The sequence below is a fragment of the Nycticebus coucang genome, chromosome 2, assembly GCF_027406575.1.
Source record: "Nycticebus coucang isolate mNycCou1 chromosome 2, mNycCou1.pri, whole genome shotgun sequence".
Taxonomy (NCBI): domain Eukaryota; kingdom Metazoa; phylum Chordata; class Mammalia; order Primates; family Lorisidae; genus Nycticebus; species Nycticebus coucang.
The window spans coordinates 15,730,755-15,751,552 of NC_069781.1; the positions used below are offsets into that span (position 1 = coordinate 15,730,755).

The 20,798-nt window shown below is 49.7% G+C and overlaps 1 protein-coding gene across 6 annotated transcripts in view; it reads left to right on the forward strand.

The window, feature by feature from the left end:
• Nucleotides 1-20,441, forward strand: part of TTLL11 (tubulin tyrosine ligase like 11) — a 273,808-nt gene extending 253,367 nt beyond the window's left edge. For 5 of the 6 annotated variants that reach the window (XM_053566767.1, XM_053566793.1, XM_053566775.1 and 2 more), the window contains one exon: nt 14,168-20,441. In XM_053566767.1, coding sequence (XP_053422742.1) covers nt 14,168-14,460 — 293 coding nt within the window. In that variant the 3' untranslated portion in view covers nt 14,461-20,441. The remainder of the gene's footprint in view (nt 1-14,167) is intronic. The other variant, XM_053566785.1, reaches the window with a different exon arrangement.
• Nucleotides 20,442-20,798: the final 357 nt, after the last annotated feature.

A 20,798-nucleotide genomic window follows, 5' to 3' on the forward strand; every position in this document is an offset into this window, starting at 1 on the left:
AAAGTCCCCAGGCTTCTGCTTGGAGCAACTGGGCAGATGGGGATACCATTTATTAGAATGAGTAGGAGGAAAAGCAGAAATGGGAATGGAAGACCCACAGATTCATTTTTAACAGGCTCTTTGAGATGCTAATGAGAAATCCCAGTGGCAAGAAAGTGCACAGGCCTGGAGATAGCAATTTGGAGGGCTTGAATTCATTGAAAATGTTTAAGCCCAGGGAGTGAATGACAGGAATAGAGGGAGGGAGAGAAAGAGAGCTCACCAGCAAGCCCTGCGGAGCCAGCAGAAAAGACCCAGAGCCTGAGCCAGGAGTTACCAGAAAGATGTGAAGAAAAGGCATGTAACAGTTGTTTCCCGGAGGGAGGCTTCCATGTGGTCAGATGCTACAGAGAGCTGAGAAGAGCTCAGAGCTGAGACGGGAATGGAAGGTGCCCAGGCATAGGCAAGAGCCGCTTAGCAGGAGTGGGACTGACGGAGGTCCTCTCTCAGGAGCTGTAAGGGAGGCTGTGCCTTGGCCAGCACCTCTCTGGGCAAACGGGTTGAGAAGGAAGCAGAGGCTAGTGACTCAGAGGAGAGTCTCAGCATCAGGCAGGCTTTCCTACCACACAGAATCCCAGGGCTGTTTGATGGCAGATGGCACCACTCAAGAGCAGGGGAGGAAGTGACATGCTGGGAGCACCAAAGCTAGACTCCAGAACCAACCCCCCTTTCCTCCCTCTGTCCCCCCAGGCCCAGCCAGCCAGTAGCACCAGCTCCACTCCCTGTACCCAAAGAAAGCCCTTTCAGAGCACTGAGATTTTGCACTACCTAGTTCTCGTTCTCAGAAAGATCTTCCTCCCCAGCTCTGACTGGCAAACTCCCGCTGACCCTTTAAGATCCAACCCTGAGGCTCAAGCGGCTAAGGCGCCAGCCACATACACCTGAGCTGATGGGTTCGAATCCAGCCTGGGCCCGCCAAACAACAATGATGGCTACAACCAAAAAATAGCCGGGCTTTGTGGCAGGCACCTGTAGTCCCAGCTACTTGGGAGGCGGAGGCAGGAGAATTGCTTGAGCCCAGGCGTTGGAGGCTGCTGTGAGCTGTGATGCCACGGTACTCTACCCAGGGCGACAGCTTGAGGCTCTGTCTCAAAAAAGAAAAGATCCAACCCTGAGACGATTTGACAAGAGGTATCAAATTGTACACACTGTTTGACCCAGAAGTTCCGCTGGAAAGAAGTGTTTCCTCAAGTACGTACTGATGTATGTACAAAGATGTTCATTGCAGCATTATTCGTAATATCAGAAAGGAAAAAAGAAGAAATAAACATCCTAAGCATCCAGCAATAGGGGAAAGATGTTAAAAACTCACAGTGCGGGTGACGCTTGTGGCTCAAAGGAGTAGGACGCTGGCCCTATATGCCAGAGGTGGTGGGTTCAAACCCAGCCTCGGCCAAAAACTGAAAAAAAAAAAAAAAAAAAAAAAAAAACCTCACAATGCATCTATGCTATGTAAACAGTGGAGTTCTGTGCTGATATGGAGAGGGGTCAAGACATGGCTAAAATGTTTTAAGTGTAGACAACACATATAATGAGATCCTATGTGTGTGCAAAATTATATGGATATGTATACATCCAGTGCACAGAGATGCGTAGATTTCATTGTCATCCATCCACGCCTGATATTGCAAGCACAGGAGTTGGAGGACACAGGGCAGAGGGAGGATAACCGGCCTCTCACTTTCCACCTTGTGTGTTGCCCACCTCATGGTTCTTGGTCTCTGAGTCAATAGAAATTGGCACAAGACTAAAAAAGGAATTTATACAGGGAAGGCTTTATGGGGGTATTTTTTTCTGGAACAAAAAGGACACAGTGCTAGTTAAGGAGCAACCAGACTGGCTCCCTGAACAAAGGTCTAGGGCACATTTAAACGGGGGGGACGTTTGATGCTAGCACTGAAATCGCAGCAGCAGAAGTAGAGTTTTGTTGGCAGCTGCCTGTCCTGGGATCATGCGTCTTCATACATCGCATGGCTCATGAACATGTTCAATCTCCACCCTTGGTCATGATTTTTAGCGTTAAAATGAGGCAAAAGGTCTATGAGCGGTCAACTTCAGGCTTCGTCTTGGCCGTAGTCAGTCCGTGCTGGTTTGTCTGGGGCCGGCAGACCTCGGCTCCAGGGGTTGCTGTGTCCTTTTGAAAGGCAGAACCACCTTCTCTTGAAGCTGGGTGGCGATCATTTTCAAAGCCTTTGTTCAGTGTCATAAGCAGACTTAAGCTTTGGCTCAAGGCTGAGGCGGGCAGCTGATGTCCACCTCCTGTCCCAGTTCACAGATGGCCTCTGCCTGAGTTTTTCCACCATGCTCCATGGACTTTGCTTCTCCCAGAAAATGACTTGCTTCTTCTTCTGCATCCTAACCCCTCCCCCCCAGGCCACACACCCTCTGTCACATTGGGCACCCCTCTCTCATCCCCACTACCCCACATGAATCAGACGAGGCCTGCTCAGCTCTGCATCCACATGCTGGGGGTGAGAGGTGATTGTCCACCAGGTTTGGCAGGATGGAGTTGCCATGGTCAGTGTCTTAAGAATCATCTTAGGGAAAGGCCGTCATGGGGAAGAAGTGGTGGATTTGCTTTGTACTAAGGTGGGGCAGGAGAGAGGTTTTACACATTTCAGCTTCTAAGCAGAGGGGAGAACAGGGAAGACAGCAGCAAGAAGGGGCCTTCTGGGGCTGCAATGAGCACCCCATTGCTGAAGACACCAGGTGGGGATGGGGGACTATGGTTAGCAGTGTCAGGAAGGTCAACTCCTGCTCTTCAGAATCTCACAGGGCAACCCCAGGAAGCCAGAGGGATAAGACCGGGAGTTACACTTTTTCTGCTAAGGGCATTTTGTGACTTCTCTTGTGCCTTTCTGGGTAAACTGGTGCCTAGAGGTGAAGGGCTGAGAGGTTTTGAATCTCTACCACCAATCACTGCGCCTGGGTTTGAATCTTCACCCTGACCCCACCCCTGCGCCTAGATTTGAATCCCCACTGTGCCAATCACTGTGCCCAGCTTTGAATCCCTACCACCAATTGCTGAGTCTGAATTCTCACCACCAGCTCTCTGCGGGCCCCTGAGTGATGGCTGTAACTGCCCTCACTCAACTAATTGACAGAACCCAAGACCCAAGCAAGGCTTTGCCAGTGTCATTAAATACAGGCAAACAACCAAAGGGTGAAAAGGGGGAGGGGCAGAGGACATGAACATATCTACCATCTAGATTTTGTTTTGAGGATTAAACAAGCGGTGCCTATAAAGCTCTCCCGGCAGGGTGTGACACACACACAAAGCTTGTGCTGTACACCCGGTCTTATTAATCCCTCTTGCTATTCTCAGTGTGATCATCATCCGGTGAGGGCCCAGATTGTCTTATCTCTGGAGTCCTTTGTAAGCTGGACCTTTTGACCTCTTGCTGAGGAATGAGTGCAGAGCCTCAGAAGGTTCCGCTGGAGTCATTCATCTCAAGAGAAATGTCTGGAAGAGCACAAAGCAGTTGCAGGAAGCGGTGGCCAGAACTCTGGCCCCATCTTCCCAGACAGTAACTCAGGAATTTGTGCCCATGTTGTGGAAGCCTTAGGGGTGACGCTGGGTGGGACTGGACTGGGGCCTCTGGCCACTCAGCACTGGCCAGCAGGGTGACCTGTGATTAATGAAATGATGGAATAGTTGCTTTTGTCTTCGATTATGTTTGTTATTTGGGTACTTGGGCTTCTAAGGGTAATGATTTTTCTGCAAGATCTATTTATGGTTCAGTCTCAAAGCTTATTAATTTTTCCACCCAGCCAAGGACAAAGGTGATAGTGACTTGTTGCTGCTGTAATGTTTAAATACAATGACTGTAGGCCTGTGCAACTTCTAGTCCTCAGCTGGGAGTGGGGGGAAGACTTTTTTCCCTCCTTCCCTTAAAAGGTAGGCTGTGAGGAGGTTTCCATCCTATTTGAGGGAGAATTGGTGTAGAGTAGTGGTAGGAAACCCCAGCAGTGTGACCTTGGGCAAATGGAGTGTGACCTTGGGTGAGTGCTTGGGCCTCCCTGAGTTCAGCACTCTCCTTTGCACACCATGAACATATATATATATATATTTTTTGGAGACAGACTCATTGTGTTGCCCTAGGTAGAGTGCCATGCGTCACAGCTCATAGCAACCTCAAACTCTTAGGCTTAAGCGATTCTCTTGCCTCATCCTCCCAAGCAGCTGGGACCGCAGGCGCCCTCCACAACACTTGGCTATTTTTTTGTTGAAGTTGCTATTGTCGTTTGGCAGGCCCGGGCTGGGCTGGGTTTAACCCACCAGCCCTGGAGTATGTGGCCGGTGCCCTAGCCACTGAGCTACAGGTGCCAAACCCCACACTGTGAATATTAGCAGTATCAGCCTCTTAGAGTGGCCATGGGACATAGAAAGTGCCCCGCGGGAGTCTTCACAGGCAGAAAGTTCTCAATATATATGGTTTATGATTTTAGTCATTTCAACTGTTGAAGACATTCAACAACCTCTGTCACTCCCAATGCTTCTGGAAACCTGAACATCACGCAGTCTGGCTCCTTATTTTACAGACAAAGAAAGTGAGACTCACATTGGAGAAGGGACCGGCTCAAAGCCACACAGTGTACAGGGGCAAGGACCATTGTAGATGCCACGCCTCCTGGCTCCCTGGCCTCATGAAACTCAGTCTAGTGAGGAGACAAGTGATCGGCCAACTGCAATAAAAAAATGAAAAGAATATTGGGATAGCACTCTAGGAAGTGGGGTGAGAGGACAGAAAGCCAAGTGGGGAGAAGGTGGGAAGTGCGTGTATTCTGGAGGGTAACTAATAAAAGCCACTCAGGGCACATATTACTGCCCCACTTTACAGATGGAGAAACTGAGACCCAGACACATCAAATGCCTTGACAGCTGGTAAATGGCAGAGCTGGGATCTGAACCAGCTCATCTTAGTCCTGGTCACTATTCATGGAACCAATTGCTATCTGGTGGGAAATGTCCCGGTTTGAACTCCCGTTTGTGGAGTCTCTTGAGACCCCAGTCCTAGCCCTATAGGGATTGTGGTAATGTTGGGGGACACCGTGCAGCGGCATGCAGGCGGCCAGGCTTCAAGGGGCCCTACGGATGGAGAGAAGGCTGCAGGCTGCGATCCCTGTGATTAACCACCTTGGAGTCGGCACAGCCTTCACAGATAGCTCTTCAGGGGATCATTTCCACTGCGCAGACAGGAAGCACTAAGCTAATTCCAGTGAAGATCATTCAGCTTTATTTCCTACCAATGATTCCAAACAGAAAACTTGGACACTTACACATTTAGAATTTCACTATGAGACAGAAACATCTATTTTAGGTGAGTAATAAGAAAGAGATTTAAAGGTTGGGGAGAGAGAAGGCCTTGGCAAGTAGCTATCCTATCACACCAATCCCTTGAAATAGAATTACTAGCAAGGAAGCTCAGGCACTTTTGAGAAAAAAAATATATATCTCATATTCAGTCTAGGGTAATATCCCAGGCTGTCGACAATGATTTGGATTTAATTATATCATACATGTAAATGTGCTCTGTAAACTGTAAAATAATACACAAATGTCAGATGTGAAGAAAGCTCAATGTAGGAAAAAGAACGTGGGTTTGAGAGGCAGGTAGGCATGGGTTTAAATGCCGCCTCGTCCACTTACACGGTGACCTTGGCAAGCACCTTGGCCTCGCTGGGGCTGTGTTCCTCAACTATAAATGAGGAAAATGCGTGATAATGTCCTCTTCTGAACATTAGTCTTTGAACCAGATGAGAAAACAGATATTCTTTGTAAATTGGAAAGTGCTATGCACACAGGAGGTATTATTCTTGCTTCCACCGTTAAGCCCCAGAATAGATGGGGAGATTATTGGAGACCAGCTTCCAGCACTTTTATTAAGTCCTGTGCACAAGGCTGCCTCCCTGGGAGTGGGAGAGCAGAGGACTTGGAGCCAGAATGAGCCAGTGGGCCACTGTCACCCAGCTGATTGACAGAATGAGGCCACAGCCTGTCGGGGGCCACATCTCAAATCCAAGTGACAGTCTCAGGTGAGAAATGTGTGGCTGGCTGCAACCGGAATGTTTCAAAGGCTGCTTTCTCCAGCGACATCCATCAACCCAAATGAAGTTTTGAAAAACACTGGAGCTTATCTTCAGGTGTCCAAGGCAGGTAGGGAAAGCCTGTCTGCAAAGACCAGCAAATTTGACTGCATCTTCCTGTTGACAATCCAGCAGAGACAGATGAGGGTCTGTCCCTCACTCCCTGCAAGGCTGGAATTGTTTCTTAGTTCTAAATAACTGCAGTTAACACTCCAACTTGGCCGCCTTTTTGTAGATTCTCAAAGAAGAAATGGAATAAAGAAGTTAAGAGAATGGTCCTTGGGGTCTGCCATCTACCTGCCATGTGACTTTGGCGAGTCTCTAGAAATGTAAAATAGGATTAACAATAACACCTGGTTCATATGGTTATTGTATGATTAAGTTAAATACTGTACAGGCAGCCCTTAGCCTAGAGCCTTGCACATAATGAGGGCTCAGTGAATACAAAATAGTATTGTTTACTTTCATAACTTTTACTGGAACAGGTCATTAAAGCAATGTTACCAAAGGGATCTCCATCTCTGGGTCAGAGAGGGGTTTTCCAAGCAGCTGGTGGAGGAGTTGAGAAGGGGGCTGGGGTTTCTTACATCTTTTCTAAATGGCTCAAGTCATTTCAGGGACTTGAGTGTTAGGAGAGTGTCCCCAAGTGCTAAGTGTGCCTCAGCAGAACTGAGGGTTTGGGGATGCTATGGATTGAATTGTGCCCCCCTAAAATTTGCATGTTGAAACCCTAATCCTTCAATGAGGTTGTATTTGGAGATGAATCCTCTAAGTAGTATGGTTAAATGAGGTCATTGGGATAAAGATTTCATATCTGTTATGAGTGTCCTCATAAGAAGAGCTTGATCCCTCTCTGTGCTGAGGGACGACACAGCGAGAAGGTGCTGTCTGTAAGCCAGGGAGAGAGCCTTCACCAGAACCTGATCACGCTGCCACCCTGGGACTTCCAGCCTCCAGGACTGTGAGAGGAAATTCCTCTTGTCTAAGCCACCCAGCCTTTGGCAGCCCATGGCTCCCTGAGCCATCTAAGACTCAGGCCAAGGCATGAGGAGGAGAAAGCTTGTTCTGTGTGTCCCAAAGGATCTTGATCACCCATAGACGGGCTAGCCCAAGTTTCTCAAAGACTGCCTCTTTCAGGGACCAGTAAGAGATGGTCAAGTTGGAATCTTCATTCCAAGTTTTCCTCATCACCCACTGGAGCAGAAACCCCAACGCTGCTATTACAAATGCAGTTTCTGGGGCCTCATAACCAACAGACAGAATCTCCAGGGGGAAAGAGTAGGAACCTGTAGTTCTGACAAGGTGCCCAGATTACTTTATGCACAAAACATTTGAAAACCACTGGCCTTGAGAAGGCCAATGTCCTCGACCTACTGTCAGAGGCCTCCCTTCCTAAGATTCCCAATTTGCCCTCCCACCCACATCTGACCTAGGGCAGGTCTCTTATCGCATTGGGACAGCATGGGGATCAGAATCTGATCATCCCTCACCAGCCACCCTGGGCCATGCCACCCTGTCAGCTCCTGCTTGGACTAGTGCAGTACCCCTCAAACCAGCTCCTGTTCTTTTTCACGTGTGTTCCTACACTTGGTCTCAACACAGCAGCCACAGAGCTGTGTCACTTCAGAACTCAGCAGTGGCCGCCCATCTTCTTCAGTGTGAAATTCAAAGTACTGCCTGGTCTCCAGGGCCCGCTGTGGCCTGCCTTCTAGAATCTTTCAGGTTTGTCTTGTGCAGACAGGGAAGGGCAGGGCTTAGGGGAGGGCTGCGCACTCCCCTCCAGCGATGATGTTGGCTGGTTTCTCAGAAACTAAGAGAGGACTTAATGCACAGTTGGAACAATTCCACCCTTTAACCTTTTAAAAATAACTGTTGGGTTTGCTCTCAATCAGAGTGTCTTAAAAAGGTAGACGTTTTTAGCCCAAAGTCAAGCTTCTCTCCGCTTAGGGACACAACCTTTTGTAAACAGGCCCTGTTTTGCAGATGGGCTTCCAGAGTGAAGTATGGACGGACTACTCAGCAGTGGACAGAAGAAGGGGATGGGGTTCTCAAAGTGGGGTTCCTGAATCAACGGTCTCAGCATCACCTGTGATCTTGTTAGAAATGCAAATTCTTAGGCTCTACCTCAGACCTCTGAATCAGAAATTCTGGGCTGGGCCCTGAATCTGTGTTTCAGCAAGCTTCAGGGGAATCCTAAGGTTTGAAAGTCTCTGGTCTGGACCCTTTTGGTTTCATACGTTTACAAATCTTCTAAGAGTTGCCATGCGATGCCCTTTTCTTCTGCCCCTTGGCCTGCCTCAGGGTCCACAGCTGTAAACTGGGAGTAATGACTCCAGCATCACAGATTGTTGAAAGTTTACTGCCTGAGCCAGGGGATTAAATGGGTCTTCATTTTATTGGTTCCTGCTTTGTGCCAAGCTGTACCAGAGCCTGGGATCATAGGGACGATGGGGACAGGACATGTTCCCTGCCTCCACAAGCAGAGTCCTGTGTGGGACAGACATGTACCCAGGGATTTAGCCCAATGTCTGATGAGAAACAAGTGGAAGTACTAAGGAAGGGCAATTAACTCTACCTGGGAAGGGTCAAGCTCCCAGAACCAGTGAGCTCACAGGATGGGCTGCAGGTATTTTAAAAATAATATCTGGATAAAAAAGGATAAAGAAGGGGCTTGGTGCCTGTAGCTCAGAGGCTAGGGTGCCAGCCACATACACAGGAGCTAGTGGGTTCGAACCCCAGTAGGCCTGCCAAATAATAATGACAACTACAACAACAACAACAAAAAAACGGATGTTGTGGCAGGTGCCTGTAGTCCCAGCTACTTGGGAGGCTGAGGCAGGAGAATTGCTTAAGCCCAAAAGTTTGATGTTGCTGTGAGCTGTGACACCATAGCACTCTACTGAGGGTGACATAGTGAGACTCTGTCTCAAAAAAAAAACAAGATAAAGAAGGATATAAAAATACCCCATAAGTCTAGCACCGCCCCCCCCACCCTGCTGTACTGTAAGTTTGCAATGAATAATGTCACTGTGTACATTGTGTTATCCTTTGGAAGGAATATTTTGTTAGAGTAAATTCCTAGGATTGTGATCACTCTGTTCAATAAACACTTGAATGGCTCTTAAAACTTTTACCAAATTGCCTTTCAAAAGTCCGCAGCACTTTCATCATTACTTTGTACTTTTGCTTGTTTGGTGGGCGAACAACAGCCCCTGTGGCCTCGATGGGACTGGATGTCTCCTCTCTTACTGATGAATGTGACTTGCCCTCTCTCGCATGCTCTGTCCATTGGGTACTCCACAGGCTTAAATATTTTTAATATGAACTTAATTACCAAACCTACCTCACATTAAAACACCACCTAGATTCCAAGGATTTTATAGTAAGGGAATAAATAAATCAGTAATAAAAACAATAATATGGCGGCGCCTGTGGCTCAGTGAGTAGGGCTCCGGCCCCATATGCCAAGGGTGATGGATTCAAACCCAGCCCCAGCCAAACTGCAACAAAAAAATAGCCGGGCGTTGTGGCGCGCACCTGTAGTCCCAGCTACTCGGGAGGCTGAGGCAAGAGAATCGCGTAAGCCCAAGAGTTAGAGGTTGCTGTGAGCTGTGTGATGCCACGGCACTCTACCCGAGGGCAGTACAGTGAGACTCTGTCTCTACAAAAAATAATAATAATAATAATAATAATAAACCAAGGGTTTATTATCTCAGTAATAACGAACAAATGTAAACAGTCTTAGTGTTCAGCAGGGAGGGGTGGGTGGAACCGTTATGCAACCATTAAAACAGTGGTTATAGAAGCTGCATGGCAGTCTGCAAAAATCTTTATGCTATAACTTTAAGCAAAATAAAGTTCTGTGTGTGTTATCATGACTAAGTGACAAGGCATCTCCCTGTGGAGTGGGGCAGAAGGTCAGTCTGTGAGGACACATGAGGACTAGAGGGAGATCATGAACTTTACTACGTTTTCTTGTCTTTTTTTTTTGAGACAGAGTCTCACTCTGTTGTCCTGGATAGAGTGCAGTGGTGTCACAGCTCACAGCAACCTTAAACTCTTGCTTGAGACTCTCAAGCAAGTCTCTTCCCTCAGCCTCCCAAGTAGCTCCCACCACAATGGCCAACTAGTTTTTCTATTTTTAGTAGAGATGGGGTCTTGCTCTTTCTCAGGTTGGTCTTGAATGCCTGAGCTCAGGAGATCCTCCCACCTTGGCCTCCCAGAGTGCTAGAATTACAGGCATGAGCCACTGCACCCAGCCTTATTTATTTATTTATTTATTTTTATTTTTTTCATACTTTCTGCTAATATTCTCATTATATTTTATAATGAATAACAGTAAGGAAGGAGAAAGGTGGGGTTCTGCAGAAAAGGCTGACGACTTGCAGCCAGGGAAAGCTGCCAGAACCTGAGCTTGTCTCATGGGGGTAGTGGGGGCGGTGGTGTCAGTGGCCCTGAGCCCAGAGCCCAGCTTGGACTACCTTGAGCATGCTGGCTCCCTCCCATTCTCCTCTTCCTCCCACCACTGCAAAGCCTTTAAAAGATTAGGTTTTCTGAAGTTCAGTGAATACTGACCTGGGTCAGGCCACCACTTCCTGGGCCACATTGATGAAATGAGATCAAACGTACCCTTGCAGCCCCTTAGAACAGCCCATGTGCTCACAGTGTTCAGTGTGCAGCACCCCTCTTCCCAGCCCAAACGCTCTCAGGTTCGCTCAGCAGGTCTAAAAAAATGTATGGGACTCTCTGCCCCACCCCTGGCCAGAGAAGTGTTTGGGTTTGAGATTTTTTCTTTTTGCTTCTTTTTTTTTTTTAAAGGAAGGTATGCAGTTGGAGGGTGCCCTGGCAATCCACCCACCTCAGCCTCCCAAGTGCTGGGATTACAGGCGTGAGCCACTGCGCCCGGCTTTTAGGGCAAGTTGTTTCATCTCTCTGGGCCTCAGTTTTCTCTTTTGCACAATGAAAGCCACAGAGAGAATCAGAGTGCCTGGGATAGTGTACTCCCTTTCTCTTCCTCTGCTCTTTTCCCTTTACGTGTGTGTGTGTGTGTGTGTGTAAACATATACACACAGGTAGATTTAAATATTTTATCAAAGTAGGACATATATGCAGAAAGTTTGCTTTTTTCCAAAGTAATACATGTACCTGGCTTCAAATTCAGATAGTAGCAAAGGGTTCAGAATTAAAAGCTGCAGCCCACATCACCTCTTTCCACGCGCTAGAATTTCCCATCGCATATTTTTAAACTTAAATTTAAATACGTGTTTACTATAGAAAATCAGAAAATGCAGACAAGCAAAAAGAAAAGCAGGCATAACACATTTAAATCCTGCGTCTCATTTTAGATGTCTTCTTCCAGATGATTTGCCATGCTTTTTCTCCCCAAATAGTCCCCATTGTATTTTTTCTGTGTACTCTGTCTGTAATCACAGTCTGCCTTCTACTAGGGAGATAAAATAGATATTTGTTGAGTTAAAAAGGTGCAGTGAATTGCGAGATCCTTGCTTCTCAAAGTGTGGCATCAGCACCAGCAGGAAGCGTGTTAGAAATGCAGTGTCGTGGGCCCCACCCCAGAACCCGAGTTTTAACAGGCTGCTGGTGATTGGCGAGCAGAGCGCCGCACGGCGGGGAGGGCTGTGGACCTCAGCACTACTCAAAGTTGCAGCTCACAAACTGTTTATTATGGTTGCGGACCAGAGGCTTGAGCCAGAATGTAAACAACACGCAGGCCACTTCCTTTATAGAGAAAGACTTGCTGCAGAACAGTGTCAACAGAACTAAACAATGTGATTGATGGAGAGGGTGATTTACATTCTGGCCCAAGCTTCCTATCTTGTCAGGTACCAGGGATGCAGATCCTGGGCTTGGCACCGCCAACAGACCACACTTGGAGCAGTCTGTAGGCCACACAGTTGGGCAACAGAGGCTGGGGCTGGGCTTCTCTGGATTTAGATCCTGGCCTGTTCTCTGTGTATCTGCCTCTTACCCAATCATCACACACACACACACACACACACACCACACATGGATGCGCACACACATGTGCACACACATGCACCCTAACAGAGCCCTGGCCCAGGCTCCGTGATTAGGAAACGTCTGTCTCTTGAGTTAGACTGCAGCCCCCACTTCCCTGGGTCTTTGTCCACACAGGGCCTGTTTATATTAAAAGGGTTTTGTACCAGGGTTACTGGCTCCTTATCAACTCCGCCTGTCAGGATCAAACAGAGCAGGGGACTTGCAGGACATCCTGAGTGATGAAGATGAAGAGAAGCTAAGCTAAAAACCTTTGATGGACTTGGAAGGAGACACAAAACAACTTCTTTGCTCGGCTCAAGGTCCCTGGGCAAAAAGAGCTTTAGGACCCCAGGGTCTATACATACCCCTGTGTCTGCACCCGTAGGCCAGGCTTCTGTCTGTGTTTCCAGGAGCAGGTGAAGGGAAGGTGTGGATTAGCAGAGTTGGAGCCAGCCCCATCTAAAATGCCAGACGTGGTAGCACGCGCCTGTAGTCCCAGCTACTTGGGAGGCTGAGACAAGGATCGCTTGAGTCCAGGAGTTCTGGGCTGTAGTGCACTATGCAGATTGGGTGTGCGCACTAAGTTCGGCATCAATATGGTGATCTTCTGGGAGAGGGGGGCCACCAGGTTGCCTAAGGAGGGGTGAACTGGCCCAGGTCAGAAATGGAGCAGGTCAAAACTCCTGTGCTGATCAGTAGTGGGATCGCACCGGCGAATAACCACTGCACTTCAGCCTAGGCAACATAGTGAGACCCTGTCTCTTAAAAAATGAAGAAATAATATAAAAATGCCATGTGGCCTTTGGCCTTAGTGTCACCTTCCCCAAGGATCCCAGGGAGTCCCAGAGGTTTAGATCCCAGGGTTCACTTTTACTTGGACATTGGGAAGACTCAGAATGTTCCAGGCAGCACAACTTAGTTAAAATACTTGGCAGTCAGAGTTTGAATTTCCAGGCTATTCTCTGGCTGTGTGACCTTAGGAAAGTTACTCAATCTCCCCGAGTGTCAGTCTCCTCACTTGTAAGTAAGGTGGGACATCATAGTATTGACCTCATAACAGTATTGCTGGGATTAATGGCAAAGCCTATAAAGGAGCTAGCATGAGCCCATTCATTCATTCCTTCACTCACTCATGTGTTCACCATGTCTGTACTGAGCACCTGCTGGTACCTGGCCCTGTGGACTGTGAGGAGCAGGACCTGCCAGTCCAGCAAGGACGACGGAGACCGCATGACCACCCAACCACTGAGTGAGCTGCAGCAGGCACTGCAAAGAAAGTGCAAGAAGCCCACACCCAGGGTGGCTCTAATCTGGGGATCAGGGAGGCTTTTATTGAACTCGGGATTTTGAGCTCAGCTCCCAAAGATGAGCAGGAGCTTACGAGGCAGAGCAGAATGGGGAATTCCAGGGGTCCCGTGTGGACTGCTAGGCATATGAACCAGAATAGAATTTTGACCAAAGAGAAGGGATTGGGCTTATTTTACTTTTCAAGGTAAACTTTACATTCAGCAAAGTGCATGAACCCTAAAGTCCAACCTGAGCTCTGACAAAGGCACACATCCACGTGACCAGCCCCTCTATGAGGATAAAAAGCATTGCTGTGAGATTGGGTTTACCTTAATCACTTTGTTCCCTCCTTGTAAAAGTTGGGGAGCTGGATTTTAATAGGGTCATTTCATCATGGTGCTGAGGGGTAAGCCTTTGGGCTGTGTTTAAATGCCCCCCACCACTTTCTGCTCCACTACTCTGAGACTCAGTTTCTCCATCTGTAGTAGGGTTAGTTGAACCTGCTCCACGGGGAGGTTCAAGCGGTGGAACCTGCACGTGGCTGTAAAATGCCCGGCAATGCCTGGGTGTGGCAGGTGCTGTGTGAATGAGCCCTGATAGGAGTTTCCAGAATGGAAGCAGAGGTGAGGAGTGAGGCTGGCTTTTGCTGGCAGCCTAGTGGCTGGGGTCAGGACTCCCCAAGGCTGCACGCAGGGCCACTCGTGCGCGTCCCTCACTCTGGTCTCCTCGTTCACAGGGATGTGTCTGCAGGCGTTCGTGGAGGCTTTCTTCTTCCTGGCTCAGAGGAAGTTCAAGATGATGCCACTGCACGAGCAGGTGGCCTCGCTGATCGACCTTTGCGAATACCACCTGTCTCTGCTGGATGAGAAACGCCTGGTGTGTGGCCGGACTGGCCAGTCAGGGGGCCAGTCCCCCCACAGTGGCACCACTCAGGAGCACTCTCCCTTGGCTCAGCTGACAGGGGGCAACCCTCCACCCCGCCCAAACTACACCAGTAAGCTGTCCTATCCCAGACACACCCTGTCCTGAGGGCCACTGTGTCCTCCTAGAAGAGGAGAGCACCTTCGGGGCTGGAGAGAGCGCTGGGCGTACGGGGAGCAGCTGGCTGCCGAGACTCCGGCTGAGACTCCTGTTAACTGACTCCATGTTCTCTGCTGAGCTGTGCCTGGCCAGGCCTCCTGGTTCTCACTTGCCCTCCTCCCAGTGCCTCTGGGTCATCCACCCTGTTTTGGAGCCATCAGTGGACATGTGTCATCTAAACCGTGACAGATGGCACCTTCTATGCTGGGCTCATGGGAAGCACCAACTGGGGCAAATCTGCTGTATTTGGGGCATGGGGTGTGAGCGATGCGCAGCCGGGACTGTGCCGAGGAAGCCGAGCCCCCAAGTGCATCATGTCTATTTCCTCTTACCCTTTCCGTGAAAAGGGAGCGGAAATACCACACAGGTGTCCGAGAACCTTCTATCCCAATCATGTGCTACATGGATGTAGTTAACAGACTAGCCTCACTATGTCATTAGCTTGCCTGTTGCTGCAATGTTTGGTTTGTTTTAAGTAAGAACTCATTAATTAAGAAGTAACTAAGAAAGGCTCCTAGAGCCTGAGAGCTGGATGGAGCCTCAGAGATCGTTTTGTTTGATTTCATTTGCCTTTGACCACAAAGCGGGAATCTCATGTTCAGCCCTGACCAGATGGTCTGACTGGACCCCTGTGTACGTAGAGTGCAGGCCACGGGGCCAGCCAGTCTTTAGCAAGCACTGCCAGGGGTCGCTGATTGCCCCAGGTGAGGGGAGAGGTCTTCAGAGGGACCTGGATGAGAACAGCGGCCAGCAGGAGTGAGGATACCCAACGCTCAGGACTTAGATGTCAGGCAGAGGGGAGCCCACACTCTCCCTTCCATGAGACCTCTTCCTTATCTCCATCTGTGTAGGGAAGCCTCAGAGGCAGCTGAATCTGGACACAGGCCAGGCGGAGCCCATTGATGACAGGATCTTGTAAAGCCAAGCTCTCCAGAGCATGGTTGGATTGGGGGGTTAATGTGGTCCCTTTCCCCAAGGGTCCCCTTTGAAGGATTCTGAGGGTCCTAGGAAGAGCTGGTCTTCATGTTCCCAGTGACAAGGATGAAAGTCTCTGAGGCCCCCGCACAGTGCCTGACACACAGTAGGACTCAGATGCCGGGCAAGGGGGAGGGTGGTGGAAGGCAGAATCGTGTCTCAGACAAGTTCATGTCTGTCTTCTTCTTCCTTCCTTCTAACCTCCTGTCCTGTCTCCTGATCCAAGTCCCCTTCACACAGACTAAGGAAGCGTTGACTCAAGCCCCAACACAGAGCCTGGCATATACTAAGGTTTTAAAAGTGTATCCAGAGGAATCACTTGAATTCATTCACCCCACCCCAACCTACCCCCAACCCAAAGAGAAGGTCCTTAATCCAAGATCTCTCCAACTGTTGGCCAGCTATTTTAGAACAGGGTCCCTCTGCTAATCCTTGCCCAAACCTCCTTCCTTCCAGAAGCCTCATCCCTCAAGGAGTAAACTTGTGTGGCTGCCACCCTCTGCCCTTGGCCTGCAGCTGCCCTTCCCCGGTTGAGAGGGGCCCTGGAATTGAGCCCTCCAGAGCCCATGGGCTGTTCACTAATGTCGCACACTTGTAATGACTGCATTTTCCCAAGCAGAAGGCAGGACAGGTGGTCTGGAAGGCAGAAAGGCAGGATGAGCCTTCTGACATGCCCTGAGTGCCTCCTACAAGGGGGCATTTTAGAGGTGTCATCCCTGCAATTCTCCAGTCCCCTCGCAGTCACCCAATACTGTTCTTGTTTTCAGATGTGGACAGAAAGGCCTGGGAGGTCATATAGTCAGGAGTTGGTCCAGGCCTGTCTGTCGACTCCATGTCCCTGGGTGATCATGAAACCAGCTCCAAAAACAGACCCCAAGCAGGTTGACCCTGACAGGGCTCACAGGCTAGTGGAAGGGGCCAGAGCAATCTGTGTTCATAATTGATCCACAGTAAGAAACAAAGTGTGAAGTCCCCAGGCTTCTCCTCTAGTCCCTCTTGGCAGAACAAATGGACTTCCCAGCCAAAGACCCAACTGAATGTGTCTGGGGACACTTGCCAGCTGGGAACAGCAATGACTCTTTTAAACAAAGCTCTGACTTTACACCATGTCTTCAAGTTGGTCTTCAGAAAGTAGTTGGCAAAATAGAGTGCAATTTTCGGGTCTAAAACCCACCAAGCATGCTGGACTTTTAAATGTGTATATATCAAGAGGTTGAATTCCAGCCACACTGTTTGGGGTGACGCAGAAACATCAGCTGTCATGGTGGGGAAGGTCCTCTCCCACCCCATCCTATCATCTGGAGTCTGGCTGCTCCATCCCCCACAGCTGCTGTCACAGTGTCCTCTGTCCTAAGAGGAGTCCTTTGCTCTGCACACATGGCCCCAAGCAAGCCTCAGACCCCTGCAGGACACAGAGCCTCAGCAGTGACTATTAGGGAAATCAGACTACCATTTTATGAGGGTGGTAGTGACAAGTTGGGCCTCTCCTGCCCCCAATACTGTAGCTGTTGCACAGAGAGGGTGCCCCATTTTCAGGGTGAGTGATAAAAGACTTATCCCCCACTCCTTAGTCCCTAGCAGGAAGTCTCACTGCCTTTACCCCCTTTGGTAATTGGCCACTCATTTTATAGGGTGCAATTAATGTGACAGCAGCAGATGGCTCCTTCCTCCTAGAGGACAGGAAACAGCCAGGGGGCACCACGTGAGCCAACAGTCTCCTGGGCTTTGCTGTGGGATAAGCCCACTCCTTAGAAGTGCCCTCAGGACCTACCCCCAGGCTCTCCCCCAGCCCTGCCATCCCAACCTCCTACTTTTGTCACCCCTGTGCACACACATACACACAAACACACAGTCCAGCCAATCAGTCCCCTGGCCGAGCTCCCGCAGAGCTGGACACTCTAGGAGGGTGAGAGGAATGGATAAGAAGGCCAGGCTGAGCCCAAGCTCAGTTTGGGATGTTCATCCAAATATGACGTGGTGGAGTGGGAGGGGAGCCTCTTCAGATGCTCAGAACTGGGACCTCCCTTTTCTACTGTGCCAGGCTCGCCCATTTGGGGGGCCCTGGACGGCTTCCTTGGTCTTGCCCTGCTGACCTTGCCTGCTGTCTCCCCTCCAGCCTCCCGGGGACACATGATCAGCTTTTCTGCTGTTGCAGGCAGGCACTCTGTCCCCACAGGCCTGGCTAGAATTGGATGTGCAGCAGATGCTGGAGTCAGCCCAGTTGTTAGCAAGCCCTGGCCCTTGCAGACCCCTCCATGGACAGGCAGGGCCCCCTGGAGACAGGAGCCTCCTCAACATCTCCCATCTTCCCCCAGGGCCTCTGTTCACTCTCCCTAGCTCAGATCCTACCACCTCTCTCTCCAGGGCTTCACCAGCCCCCTGCTCCATCCTTTTCCTTCCCTGTCAGCCTGGGAGGGCAGAGCTGACTGAAAGCAGCCCTCAGCAAGGCCCTCATCTCTGAGTTCCTTCCTTTCCTTCCATCCTAAAGCCTGTATGGGGACCACACACCTCAGAGTAGACTCTGCAGTACCCCGGAGCCCCACATCCTCCCCTTGCTCCCAGGGCAATTGTATCTGTCTGCTGCTGTCAGGCAGAGGACCTGCTATTTCCCACCACAGCAGGAGGGCTGCAGGGGGTCTGAGTCCTCACACTCTCCTGGCTGCCCCGCTGCCTAAAATGGTCTCCCACTGTGGCAAACAGACAGCTTCTGAAGGTCAGCTCAAATGTCCCCACAGCAATTCCCCTAAAGAATCAGCAGCTTCCTCTGTGTACTTCAGAGAACCTGGAAAGTTCCTTGATTGCCACGCTTACCTGTGGGATCACAGCGTTTACTCTCACCTGCTGTGAGTTCTTTCAGGGTCAAGCAGGTGCTGAATCCACATAGGCCCCTCAGACACAGAGCAGGGGCCCAGCAGGTGCTTGTTGAAATAATAGGAATGTCCAGCAGGCCCAGGTGAGGGGACAGTGTTGCCACACACATTCTCTTAGCTGGAGGCTGACTGACAAGTCACAGATGTCTAAACCTTGCCAAACCAATCGCTAACACCTCCACCCACAGCAGCTATCCCCTCTTCTGTCCTCCCAGTGATCCAGTGAAGGAAGAGGATTGTTGTCATCACTCTGTCTTCACAGTTGGGGAGCCAAGCCCCCCCAACCCTGGCCTTGACTGCACCTCCCCTCCCCCCATCCCTGCACCTCACCTCGCCTTGGTATCCATTGTACAGAAGTGATGCCCTCCTCCCAGAGAGGCTGGGGTTTGCTAGGACAAGGCTTGGGGCTATCTGCCCCACTCCTCTCCCTCTGACCCAACCCCTCCAGGAAGGCTCTACTGGGTGTAACTTAGGTCCTGCAGCCACATGGTGGGGGTGGCACATCCTCTCTCACTTGATCTTTGGGAATGTAAGACAAGACCATGAGAGGACTTTGCAAACCAAAGTGCCCTCAAATGTAGTGTTCCTTCAGGCTGGCTTCCCGTTTCCTGCAGGGAAACTCTCTCCTGAGTAATGTCATCCATCAAGACCAATGAAGCCCTAACAGTCACACCTCCTCCCGCGCCCACCTCCCCTTCATCCTCACATATTTAAAGACATTCACAGGCTGAAAAATGGCTCCTGCCCCTGCTCTGACACTGGGACTTTGCCTTGTGATTGGCAGAGTGTTACTCCAAAATAGCTTCATTTTTTTTCATCTCATGACTAATGTCCTATGCTCCTTCGCCATAGAATTGAAAATTGGGTTTGCAACATCAGCATCTGAGCACCTTCCCTTGAAGCTCAGAGACAATGGGCTCTCCTGCAAGAGAACCTGAGTTCCCGGTGGCTGAGAGAGCACCCTGCCTGCTCAGAGGGGTAAATGCCTCACAGTGTGAATTAACCTGAAATCCACCTTGCCTTGATTGATATTTTTGCCAATCTGCTATTTGGTTTGATGAATGTGGGAGAAATTTTCCTATACAGCAAATGAATTTCTCCCTCAGAGAGTAAGTCAAAAATGGTTTTCCCAAAGACAAAGGAGCTGTGAAGAATACTCGACATATTCAATTACCTTCGTCTCCACTAACCAAAAGTCATGATTTGTATGTAACTAGAAAAACCGTGCAGCCTAGTGCTTCCACATACACACAGACACGCAGAGGCTGAGTACCACCGGGCTTTGGTGTAAAGTGGCAAAATTACTGATGTTTTGCTGGAGCCTGGCAATTTGCTTCTGAGTCTTATTTAGAGAGCAGAGAGAAAAGGGCTACTTGTGGCCCTGGGGTAGCATCACTTGCTCACTGAGAGGCTGGTGGGAAACATCTCCTCCAACAGGAGGGTGTTTGCTAAGACTCCAACCAGGACTGTGGTCTCGGGCCAGGGAACATTGTGTGCTCCTCACCTCCCTCCCAGGCTGCAGGGATAGTCTCCCTTCAGAGGCTCTTGCATCAGAATGGGGGAAATGAGACTCCCAGAGCAGGCCTGAGCCATTCTGGGAAGAGTGAGGGCTGTGGACTCTGTCATTCTCGCTAAACGACCATGGGCCAGTGACTTCCCCTCTCTGATCCCTGTTCCTCGCCTGGACAGTGGAGGTCGCATCCTAATGTAAAGAACCTGGCTTGGAACTTGGCACCTAGGAAGTGTCTTAATACATGTCTGCTGAGGAAAGGACTGATCCCAACCTGCGGAAACCGGCAGCTTCCAGGGACCACACCTACCCGCACTGATGCCCCTAACAGGAGTCTCCTGAGGATCTGGTGAGACTCAAGCCCTCCTGGCTCTGTACTGAGCTCTGCCTTTAAGCAGCTGCCGCTCCTGCCTCTTAAAAGCCTTTAAAAATTCTCTATTAAATTTTCATGGCGCGTAAAGTCAAGGTTCTGTTACTCGGCCTCAGTTGTCTTGGTAACTTCGTAAAATGCAATAATAAAACGAAGCTGAGTGTTACTAAACACGGGCTCATTGTATAAACGACTACAAAGTATTGACAGTTTGTTCTGCGTGATAATTTTTGACAGCGAATCCACCAGGGTGGGCAATGCCTGTTCATCTGGGGTCAATTGGTGAAAAAAAGGACACTTTTCAATTTTTTCTCCTCTAGAGGTTAATGTTTGCCCAGGAAGCTAAATATTGCCTCAGGGAGGCTGTGAGATACTTCAGGAGCTAGAGAAAGGAGTTTAGAAAATCCTCCAACCCTTGATCTGCAGGGGACAGTCTCCCACAGGGAGGGAGGGACCTGTTTCTAGAGTCTGGCCAGAAGCTCTGTGGCAGGGATGAGCCTGGGAGATAGAATGGCCTCTTGTGACTCGGTGTGGCGCAAACTGCACTGCTGCTCTGGCTGAG